Source organism: Lupinus angustifolius, chromosome LG08 (genome assembly GCF_001865875.1).
Source record: "Lupinus angustifolius cultivar Tanjil chromosome LG08, LupAngTanjil_v1.0, whole genome shotgun sequence".
NCBI classification, from domain to species: domain Eukaryota; kingdom Viridiplantae; phylum Streptophyta; class Magnoliopsida; order Fabales; family Fabaceae; genus Lupinus; species Lupinus angustifolius.
In genome coordinates this window covers 23,503,805-23,515,021 of record NC_032016.1, presented here as the reverse complement: position 1 = coordinate 23,515,021, position 11,217 = coordinate 23,503,805, and the positions used below count along the sequence as shown (strand labels likewise).

Sequence of the window (11,217 nt, the reverse complement as noted above, 5' to 3'; positions counted from 1 at the left end):
CCCTTTTAGGATTTGAAATGACTGTTCAAGAATCAAATTATCGAATATGAGTAATCCAGTAAGATCTTACATTATAAAGTAACACCTTCTTGATTATCTAGTTTGATTTCTGAATTCACATGTATTTAAAAAATAATATTTAAGGAACCTCGTATATGTATCTGAATGTGATGTTAATTTCTAAATATCAAGTGGGAGGGTCATGGAATAAAAAATAAAATAAAAAACAACTTAGAAATACATAGCTCTATTTTTTAGTTTGATTTTGGTGAATCCTTAAATAAAGGCTAAATAGAAATGTCCATTTATGCACTTTGATACATTCATTGTGTTAAAAGGTGCCTACATTCATTTAATTGAATACCAGTATTTAATGTTATATAGACAAGAGTGGATTAGTCACGTAAATTATATTGTATTTCAATTAAGTGAAATTTGTTTATGAGTGAAATACCTTATATACGATTACTAATTATTTACTATTTATTTATATTACATTTTGTTAAAGATTATTAGTGTATTCACACACTGTACCATTCATGCAAAAGATTTATTGAAAGAATAGAAAAATCTATAAATCTACAAATCAGTTTGTAGTGTTATATCATACAATCTGGCTACTATCACCACCATAGAGTTATGAATGATAGCATGAAACTTAAAACTTCCGAAACTTACTCTATATGAAACTTAAAACTGTTGAAGCTTAGTCTTATGCTGAACTTGCTTTTGATACATATTGAAAACTAGTAACTGAGTTGAAAACTGCAGTTAGTGATAATTAAGCAAGGGTATCTTTTCTGTAAATCTAATGCTACCTTATCCACACCTAACACTTGTCAAAATCAATCTCATACAACACAAGTTTTGGACTTACCATCTTTGATTTGTGCAAAAAGAATTAATCAGAAGGGATAAAGAGTTGAACCTATTTCTTTTGGAATGTTATCATACAAAAGAATGCAAGCATGCGGCTAATAATTCCTGTTAATATAAGAAGGCCTAAACATTGATACCAATGGTTCAGATCATAGCCACTTGCATAGAGTGCACCACATCTGCTTATTAACCAAACTCCAGCATATCTACATGGCACAAAATTTACTATGCAAATCAGTAGCAGTGAAAAACTGAGGGATAAATCAGCATCAACATCAACATATCAGAACTCATTCATACCTTTTCGCATTTGATATTACGAATGCCTCGAGAGCCCATTTCGTGTAGCACAAGTCGGATAGAAACCGCACATATTTGCTATCTTCTTGATTATCATAGGTTGCTACTAGAGTCAAAACTACAGGAAGTAACACTGACCACTGCATAACACAGAAAATGCCTTGTTACTAAGAAAAATAGCCACATCATATGTATTGTTTTGTAGACATGTCAAAATAGAACATGAGTTATGTTCTGTATATTTGGTGTATTATATAAAATAGAACAAAACAAGAGACTAAAAAGTCGAATATTTCGGTTCGAGTGAAATCAAATAGAAACAGAATGAAACATCTTATCCGTTTTCAAATGTTACCTAAGGTGTTCTAGATATGTAACATTTGATGTCTATCATCACATATAACATTAAAAATGTTTGCAAGAGAGACACCAATAGATCTAATAGTTGGTGTGATACACATTAGTTTCTCATGAAAGATATAAATGCTCACCAATTGCGCAGGACCAGGTTGAAGGAAGATTGCTAATACATAAGCTACGCCGGTGACACAATACACCAAACACAGCAGAACCATGTAATTATCTGTGACTGATGATCTTGGATTGTTGAAGAAATAGAACATAGATAGATAAACCAGAGGTTTGATAATTGTACTGAAATGATCGACCGTATCCTTCGAAAGAAAGTAAGCCAAACTACTCATGCCTGAAGCACTCTCCCTCCAATAGTGCAACTTATCCAATGAGAAGGATCTCAAAGCAGCAATCTTTGAAAGGAGTGCTGAAGGGTAATATATTATCAGTGAAACAAAAAGAAAATATGACAAAGAGGTAGTAGGTAACAGGGTAACAAATAACAATAGCCAAGAAATTATAGGAAACTTACATACTGCTATTACAGTGTATGTATAACCGGTTGATCCGAACGATTCATCACTCACTTTGGCAAGTGTTCCTAAGCAGAGGCCAGCTAGTAGCAAAATTAGAAAATCTACAGCTTGTGTTCTAGCTTCTCTTAACCTTTGCTTTCCGACTCTGCAGGGAACCAGGAGCACAAGAAAACCAAGGTCTTAAAATTAGCTGAAATATACTCCCTCTAGTAACAAACCTTGAAAAATAGTAGATAGTTATAATTTGCTTTGCGAAAATGTTTCATGTTTATCTATTCTTGACTAGTCTATCTTATTTCAGCTAATGTTTCATGTACAAATAGTATTGCATTATAAAATCAAATTTGTCAAGAAAGTTGTCCAAATGAGATGGTCTACTTTTTTGACATTTAGAAGTGTGTGTAGTCTCTACCACTTTATTTCATCTGCACTTGAAACTCTACTGAAAATTGCAGGTTATATAAAACTACTTACTTACTTACCTTCCAAGGAAGTATTTGTACTGTGTGAATGTTCCAGGCGTTTCCCGATTAGACAAATCACGCGAATAATTTAAAAAGTTGTGTTGAAGATTGTCCTTCTTGAGCTCAACATTGCACTTCACATCCTGCCAAAGCTCTCCAGCAAAGGAAGTGTCATCAGCATTCCCTGTTGTAGCAGCAGCTCCATGTGCAGAACCTTCACCAGGGGTTGCCATTCCTTCAACAGTTGCTAGCATATCCATCGGCACGGGGTACCCGTTATGAAGCATCCATCTAACAGGTAGTTGTTTATAGTTCACTCCTGAACTTTCTGGTAGTTTTACTATTCCTTCTAAAATGTCAATGTAGTAATCTGGAGGGTTCACTCTGTCAGGGACAACAATTCCTATACTGGAAAAGTACTCTTCCACTTTGTTCACTGGTCCATGATACACTGTAAGACCTCCTTTAGCTAGTAGTATAAAATCATCAAACATCCTGAACAAGGTGTAACTGGAGTTCACCAAAATTAAGAATAGAATAAAAAAATGTTAGTTTAATCCATTTGGTTATGCATCTCATACAATCATAATGATGGACACACTATTGTGTAGTAGGATGCATTCTAGTCTCTAGCAAAACTCTTCATATTCTAATAACGAAATAGATCATTGACATCAAAAAAATCACCTTTGTTATCTGATTATTGATTAATGAAATAGTAGCATGTTCTTAAAGAGTTGGCTAGTTGCTATAAACTCATTAACCACAATCTTTAAAGCACCATTAACTGGTGTGTAAGAAATTTGGTATTCACTATGCAAATCCTGTTAACTATTTTAAAATAGAAAAAGTTTCATTGAACAACTATTTTGAACAACAATCCCGATCGTACAAAAGCTATTTTCTTTCGCAAAGTATAGATGCTTTCCTTGTACTTTAGGAGTTGTCGTGAATTGTTGTTCGATTGAGTTGTATAAATAAGAATGCACATATTTACCTTGGTTGATGAAGGACCATACATATGTTTACTCCTTCAAGAGCTTCACGTCTAAGTGCTCTAAGAAGTAACTGAGAAGATGAGCTATCCAAACCAGATGTAGGTTCATCTAAAATTAAAAGTGAAGGTTCCATAACCATTTCAAGTCCAACATTTACTCTCTTCCTTTGACCTCCCGATATTCCTCGCCTCTCCACTGTCCCAACCAGAGAATCCCTTATTGCCTGCAAACCCAAGGCCTCAATGACTCTTTCAACCACCAAAACCTTCTCTTCTTTTGGTAAATCAGCAGAGAGTCTACAATGACATGAAAATGTAATAAAAGTTAGAGGAGAATACTCAGTTGCAAGAAAGTGCGCGAAATAGGCATAAACCTCTTATCTGCATAATAATGCAACACACCTGCATCTAGCACTGAACCACAGATTCTCCTCCACAGTCAAATTTCCATGCACAATATCATCTTGTGGAACAAAACCAATGATCTTCTTGTATGATGTAATAGATGATTCCTGGCCATTTACAAGAACTTGGCCAGTTGTGTGACATCCAGTTGCTTTTCCGGTTAAGGCAGAAAGAAATGTTGTCTTACCAGCCCCGGAAGGACCCATGACTGCCGAAACTCTTCCAGGATATAATTTCCCTGTCACACTTCTTAATAGATGTTTGTTTTTACCTTTCAAAGTGAGAGTTAAGTCCTTAAAAGCAACCTCAATTGTAGGCCTCTTCCTTATCTCAATATCACTAGCCATAGAAATAACTCCAGAGAAGGTCAAGTTCTTATTTTGTTCCTGTAAGGCCTTTTCTTTTTCAATCTGACCATATGCATACCTGAACATTTGGCTTTGAGTATGCAATTGTTTACCCCTTGGTGCTTTTTTCATATTTTTATCTCCTATCTGAACATTAAACCCTTCTTGACTATCAGGGTTTTCCTCGATTTCATTTATTATTTTTGAGAGGTCGTTTTTATCCTTTTTCTTTGCTTTTGACGTACCAACCATTGGTGGTAAGACACCTTTGAATTCTGGGGTCTTTGTAGATTTTTTGCGAGAAAAAGTACGCGACAATTGTGACTGAAGTTCAGTAGCATGTTTCTTAGCAATATCTTTTGCAGATTTCCATTTTTCACGTGCTTGTGTTTCTCGAACACTTTGAGCAGCCCTTTCTCTTGATTTTGCTTGTCTTCTTTCTCGAGTTGCAAGTACTTGATCCGAACAGTTATATATGATAATAAGCATGAAACACAAGCCAGCCTGCATTGACAATTGAAGGAAGGACCAAAATTAAGAATAGAATAAAAAAATGTTAGTTTAATCCATTTGGTTATGCATCTCATACAATCATAATGATGGACACACTATTGTGTAGTAGGATGCATTCTAGTCTCTAGCAAAACTCTTCATATTCTAATAACGAAATAGATCATTGACATCAAAAAAATCACCTTTGTTATCTGATTATTGATTAATGAAATAGTAGCATGTTCTTAAAGAGTTGGCTAGTTGCTATAAACTCATTAACCACAATCTTTAAAGCACCATTAACTGGTGTGTAAGAAATTTGGTATTCACTATGCAAATCCTGTTAACTATTTTAAAATAGAAAAAGTTTCATTGAACAACTATTTTGAACAACAATCCCGATCGTACAAAAGCTATTTTCTTTCGCAAAGTATAGATGCTTTCCTTGTACTTTAGGAGTTGTCGTGAATTGTTGTTCGATTGAGTTGTATAAATAAGAATGCACATATTTACCTTGGTTGATGAAGGACCATACATATGTTTACTCCTTCAAGAGCTTCACGTCTAAGTGCTCTAAGAAGTAACTGAGAAGATGAGCTATCCAAACCAGATGTAGGTTCATCTAAAATTAAAAGTGAAGGTTCCATAACCATTTCAAGTCCAACATTTACTCTCTTCCTTTGACCTCCCGATATTCCTCGCCTCTCCACTGTCCCAACCAGAGAATCCCTTATTGCCTGCAAACCCAAGGCCTCAATGACTCTTTCAACCACCAAAACCTTCTCTTCTTTTGGTAAATCAGCAGAGAGTCTACAATGACATGAAAATGTAATAAAAGTTAGAGGAGAATACTCAGTTGCAAGAAAGTGCGCGAAATAGGCATAAACCTCTTATCTGCATAATAATGCAACACACCTGCATCTAGCACTGAACCACAGATTCTCCTCCACAGTCAAATTTCCATGCACAATATCATCTTGTGGAACAAAACCAATGATCTTCTTGTATGATGTAATAGATGATTCCTGGCCATTTACAAGAACTTGGCCAGTTGTGTGACATCCAGTTGCTTTTCCGGTTAAGGCAGAAAGAAATGTTGTCTTACCAGCCCCGGAAGGACCCATGACTGCCGAAACTCTTCCAGGATATAATTTCCCTGTCACACTTCTTAATAGATGTTTGTTTTTACCTTTCAAAGTGAGAGTTAAGTCCTTAAAAGCAACCTCAATTGTAGGCCTCTTCCTTATCTCAATATCACTAGCCATAGAAATAACTCCAGAGAAGGTCAAGTTCTTATTTTGTTCCTGTAAGGCCTTTTCTTTTTCAATCTGACCATATGCATACCTGAACATTTGGCTTTGAGTATGCAATTGTTTACCCCTTGGTGCTTTTTTCATATTTTTATCTCCTATCTGAACATTAAACCCTTCTTGACTATCAGGGTTTTCCTCGATTTCATTTATTATTTTTGAGAGGTCGTTTTTATCCTTTTTCTTTGCTTTTGACGTACCAACCATTGGTGGTAAGACACCTTTGAATTCTGGGGTCTTTGTAGATTTTTTGCGAGAAAAAGTACGCGACAATTGTGACTGAAGTTCAGTAGCATGTTTCTTAGCAATATCTTTTGCAGATTTCCATTTTTCACGTGCTTGTGTTTCTCGAACACTTTGAGCAGCCCTTTCTCTTGATTTTGCTTGTCTTCTTTCTCGAGTTGCAAGTACTTGATCCGAACAGTTATATATGATAATAAGCATGAAACACAAGCCAGCCTGCATTGACAATTGAAGGAAGGGTTAGTACTACAAGACCACAGTGAACAAATTTATCTAAAACAAGCTGAGTTCTACAATTATATTATTCATCAACTGTTGAAAAATGACATGAACACATAAAAGTTTAAAAAGAAAAGAAAAGTCTACCATCTTTGCAACTGACAGGTGCTAAAAAAAAGAGGTAACCTTAGAAAAAGGGTATAGCATACAACCCAAAATGAAAGATTCCAACTTAGAGGTCATCTTAAAAGAAAATTGAAAACAAAAACATGATTCACATATTTGACATTAGTTTTTTCCTGTATATATGTAATAGTCATGGAATTTATATATAAGTAATACTTCATATACAATGAAAATTCTGAAGATTACTCACAAAAACCAGGACACCATATGCAGTAATATTCTGATTTGCTGATTTAGGCTCACAGCTAGCCAATCTGAAACATCCTGGGCAAGACAAAATATCAAGAAAAAAGGGTCACAGACTACATTAATCAGCATTCACATCCATGCCAAAAGTTTATTCCCAACAGATATAAAGATGTGTTATATTTACATTAACATATACACTCCCAAATTAGTAATACATAGTTCAATACATTATTAAATTGTGTCAAAAGAAGGCTTTTTTTAAGTGTAACACATTAACATGTCTATCAACATCAAAGCCTTCATATCATATTACTCAATATTTGATGGACACTTAACAACTCCCCCCTTAATCACATTACATAAATTTCCGAGACTTCAGAACAAAGAGAGTGAGAATGGCATAGAAGAAAATGACTACTGGTAAGTTCAATTCACTCAAGAGATCAAATAACAAATTCGGAGTACTTACGCTCTTGGGCAGTAGAACCTGTTCTGCAGTAAAACCTGCAATGTGTACATAAAAGTAGCTTAGGATAATATATAAAAGGTGGCAATTACACTTTAGCACAGACAATAACCAGAATAAATATGCAAAGTTTTCAGAAGTTCAAAAACATAGGCAGTGGGAAACTAAGCAGGCTACTTGTAAATTTAAGAACAAATGCTAAAACTAAAAGTTCAGGGGTGATTATCAATACCCTTTATTGCAAGGATTTTTTATTATAGTTGATGGGCAGAATGATCCTGATGAACAGAATACATCTGCACTACTAGTAATGTCTGCCCAAATATCTGCTCCTCCACAAGTATGGTTAAACTTTCCAGGAGGTATCTGATACCGATATCTGCACATTGATTCTGCTGATAAATGCTGAAGTATGTCATATATAACAATTTAAAAGAAGTAGAGCGAAAAGGGAAGGACTTACGGTTCACATACTCCACTAGTTTTATTGAGTTCGGCACGTGGACAGTAAGAGCCTAATGGGCAGGCTTCAATAGTACACACAAAAATGACAACAAAAGAATAAAGTTAGAACATTCAACCAAATTGAGAACATATTAAGAGTTTATAGAGCATGACCAAGACAATAAATGTCAGCAACGCATTTGTGTTCAAGATACTTTTTGTTATCGGGTAGAGTTCATGTGAGATCCACTATATTCAGTAGGTCACACATAAATTCCATCTAATAACAAGATGTATATATTCCCATAAGTCTTTGGCTAAATGTAAAATGAAACCAATTTCGTGTTGTGGTGACTCTTGTGTAAGCAAATACATAAATACTTACGTATCATGCAGGTGATACCATGAGGGCAGAAGAAACCTTCACAACAAGGTTGGCAATCAATAGATCTAACAGGTATCTCCTTCTTGTTATTGTTTACCTCTACTTTCTGATTAGCTTTACAGGCCCACCCGGGCTCACATCCGTTCAGCCACGAACTCATATTACAGTTTATGTTAGGCTTCAGAAAGGCGGATTTGGTTTCGGTTGTAAAACTTCGAGCATAGGCTTCTATTTCTGCTGCCGTGCAAATACGCTGTGTGATATCACCTGAAAAACTCATCAAAATCAACACCGATGTTCATGCTCGAAACCCAAGATACTAAGAGTCCCTACCTATAGATTTTAAACGATCAACTTTATCTTTTCCTGATGCGTACTCACACACATGTATACACAGGATCATATCTATTTAGTTAAAATGTACTTTCTATACTTTGGTGTCTATTCTATTTTGTATGTTTATCATTTTTCAGTACACATATCTCAAATTTCTTGTTGATATGTGATTTGGAAGGGGCTGCTCTAATAGACATTATGCTAGATAAATAATAAAGTCATTCATTTTATAGTTTTGTATACTGATATTTTATAGTTTAAGTTTGTAGGAGAGTTAAATTTTGGCATGCTATCAGAATTTCTATAAATAAATGATTTAGAGTTCAATCTTCATTGCTTAAAAAACTCAGATCTTTGGTGAAATTTCAGGGCAAGCAAACTGAATTAGACTTTGCAAGTGAGTACAGTACCCTTTAATTTCTGGGAACACATGGTCAAAAAACTCAGATCTTTGGTGAAATTGAACGCCCCATCCCAATCTGCGTCCCTGAAGGGTAAAAAAACAGCAATAGTAATTACTCATTTTATTAAACATCTTCTTTCACATTGTCTATAGATTAAATATGTGAGTTTAATTGTAACAAGATGTGTAAATATAAAGTGATAGGTGTGTATAATAATATGTTATGTTATCATCAAGACAAGAAAAAATGATATTGGTAAATCAAGACTCACACATCAACTATGCAAAAACCCAACTCTTCTTTTATTGTGGCTTTCAAGACCTTGGTGATGTTGGCCATGCTAGCACGGTATAATTCCTGGGCCAAAATCTGAATCCCAGCACCGCCACCACCACCACCACCATCATCATTGTTGTTCTGACATGAAACTTGCAATAGCCCCACAATGCAGCTCAATATAACAACAATTTCAACAAAAGCAACCACCTTCCTTATATCTCTATTGATCATCTTCACATCACAAAAGATTTGTTTTTTATATTCTTTTATGTATGTATTTACAATCTGAGAAAAGTAGTTAATTATTGATCACAAAACAAAGGGTGAAATTGAAAGGGTAGATTCATGGTGAATATGGGTTGATAAGGAACATAGAATGACAGGGTTGGTTACAGAAAGAGAGAGAATGCAAAAGCTGGGTATTCGCATTTTCATGTGAAGATTTGGCAATGTATGGGGGAGCAACATTTGCTTGTGTTAAATCCAATCAAACATAAGAAAATGTTATGTCCTAATAAGATTATGCTGAAATTAAGACAAGTGTCACACCTTATATATGGTCTCACAAAATGCAACCTCGTACACAACAATAGTGTATTATTTTTTTACTATTAGTACGTGCATGTCACTTCAAGTGGCTCATAATGAGTGGTTTCAATAATTAGGATGAAGCTCCATCTATGCAATTTTATTTGAAAAAATAATCACCAAAAGGAAAATAATTTATAAACATTTATCAACTTCAGGGTGATTTTGACTTTATCCGACTGAAGTTATCCAAAAAGCTACTATGACTTTTGTTTCAATACAACAATAGTTCTTGCAATGAGACTAATCTGCCAGTTTTAGTAGCATTTATTATGAAGGGAAAAAAACTTCAGCATCATAACAAGAAGATGAATGAGAAAAAATATGTGATACTTTTTTATCAATATCGTTAGTAGGGATTACAACCAGCCTGCCGGTCACTTGAGTGTTTTTCTATTCCCAAATTTACATTATCTGCATGTACTTGTACGAGTAATGAATATTTGCAAGTATTCAACGAGTTTTAAATTTTATTTATATATGTATATACTTTATAATAGTTAATATGTAAAAATAATAAGCTATTATTATATGTGATAAATTTAAGATTATAATCAAATTAGAGTAATTTATTATAAAATAATAATAAACTATATAATATATAATCTATAAATAAAAAGTTATAATATATATAAAAATGAGTTTATAAATATGTGGGTACCCATAGGATGAGTAGAATAAACCCGCTCCTACCCATAAATTATAATTACGGATACTAATTATGGATATTTTTACAAATATTTACATGTTATTTTTTTTTGTCATTCCTAACCCTTGTATCTAAATATATAATCATATATTACTTTAAGTCAAGTTGAAAGACTAGCTTAAAGATGTAAATATGAAATATTATTTTAGAAGAATCAAGTGAGTATGAATCTGATAATTAGTATCAATTTTAAAAAGAATAGAGATTTTCTAGAAACAAAACATGTTCATTCATGGTTCCTTTGCTTTTTGGCATACAAATAAGACCCAAAAATTGTAAAGGGTACCTCCTTAACAAGGTATACATTAACTAATGCCATGGACACTAATGGTTTGTTTTCTACTCCTATAAGTCCAGGTATATATATATATATATAAGATACCTTACTGTGCCTAATTACTGATAAAATGCAAAATATATAATGAAGACAAACACCTAAGTGATAAAATCTTTGTTCTTCTCATTTTGCCTCTTCAAGTGAACTTGGTCATCATGGATTGGAAAACTGCTATCTCATTAGCTGAAAATTCCACACCCCTATTTGAAAACCAATCAAACTCCAATGATTGAAACGTTTGTTGACCACTATTTTTGTTCTCATCAACAACAACAGAGTCCAATGATCCTGACTTATTCACTGAAGATGATGATATTCTGGTGGTGGCAGCAACAATGGATGGCTCTG

At 34.1% G+C, this 11,217-nt stretch overlaps 1 protein-coding gene across 2 annotated transcripts; it reads right to left on the bottom strand.

Annotated features, from left to right (window-relative positions):
- On the bottom strand, window positions 891-9,496 carry LOC109355311 (ABC transporter G family member 28-like). Of its 2 annotated transcripts, XM_019598396.1 has the most exons (15): window positions 9,228-9,496; window positions 8,963-9,039; window positions 8,217-8,483; window positions 7,851-7,914; window positions 7,620-7,766; window positions 7,391-7,425; window positions 6,923-6,996; window positions 6,306-6,543; window positions 3,933-4,638; window positions 3,531-3,827; window positions 2,552-3,043; window positions 2,066-2,214; window positions 1,671-1,960; window positions 1,180-1,319; window positions 891-1,085 (listed from the first exon to the last, which is right to left on the bottom strand). In XM_019598396.1, the coding sequence occupies exons 1-15, from the start codon at window positions 9,464-9,466 to the stop codon at window positions 929-931; spliced, it is 3,372 nt and encodes a 1,123-aa protein (XP_019453941.1). In that variant the 5' UTR covers window positions 9,467-9,496; the 3' UTR covers window positions 891-928. The 2 variants fall into 2 exon arrangements, with proteins under 2 accessions (XP_019453941.1, XP_019453940.1); XM_019598395.1 differs by lacking the exons at window positions 3,531-3,827; window positions 3,933-4,638 and adding an exon at window positions 5,288-5,584 and having other exon boundaries at window positions 5,690-6,543.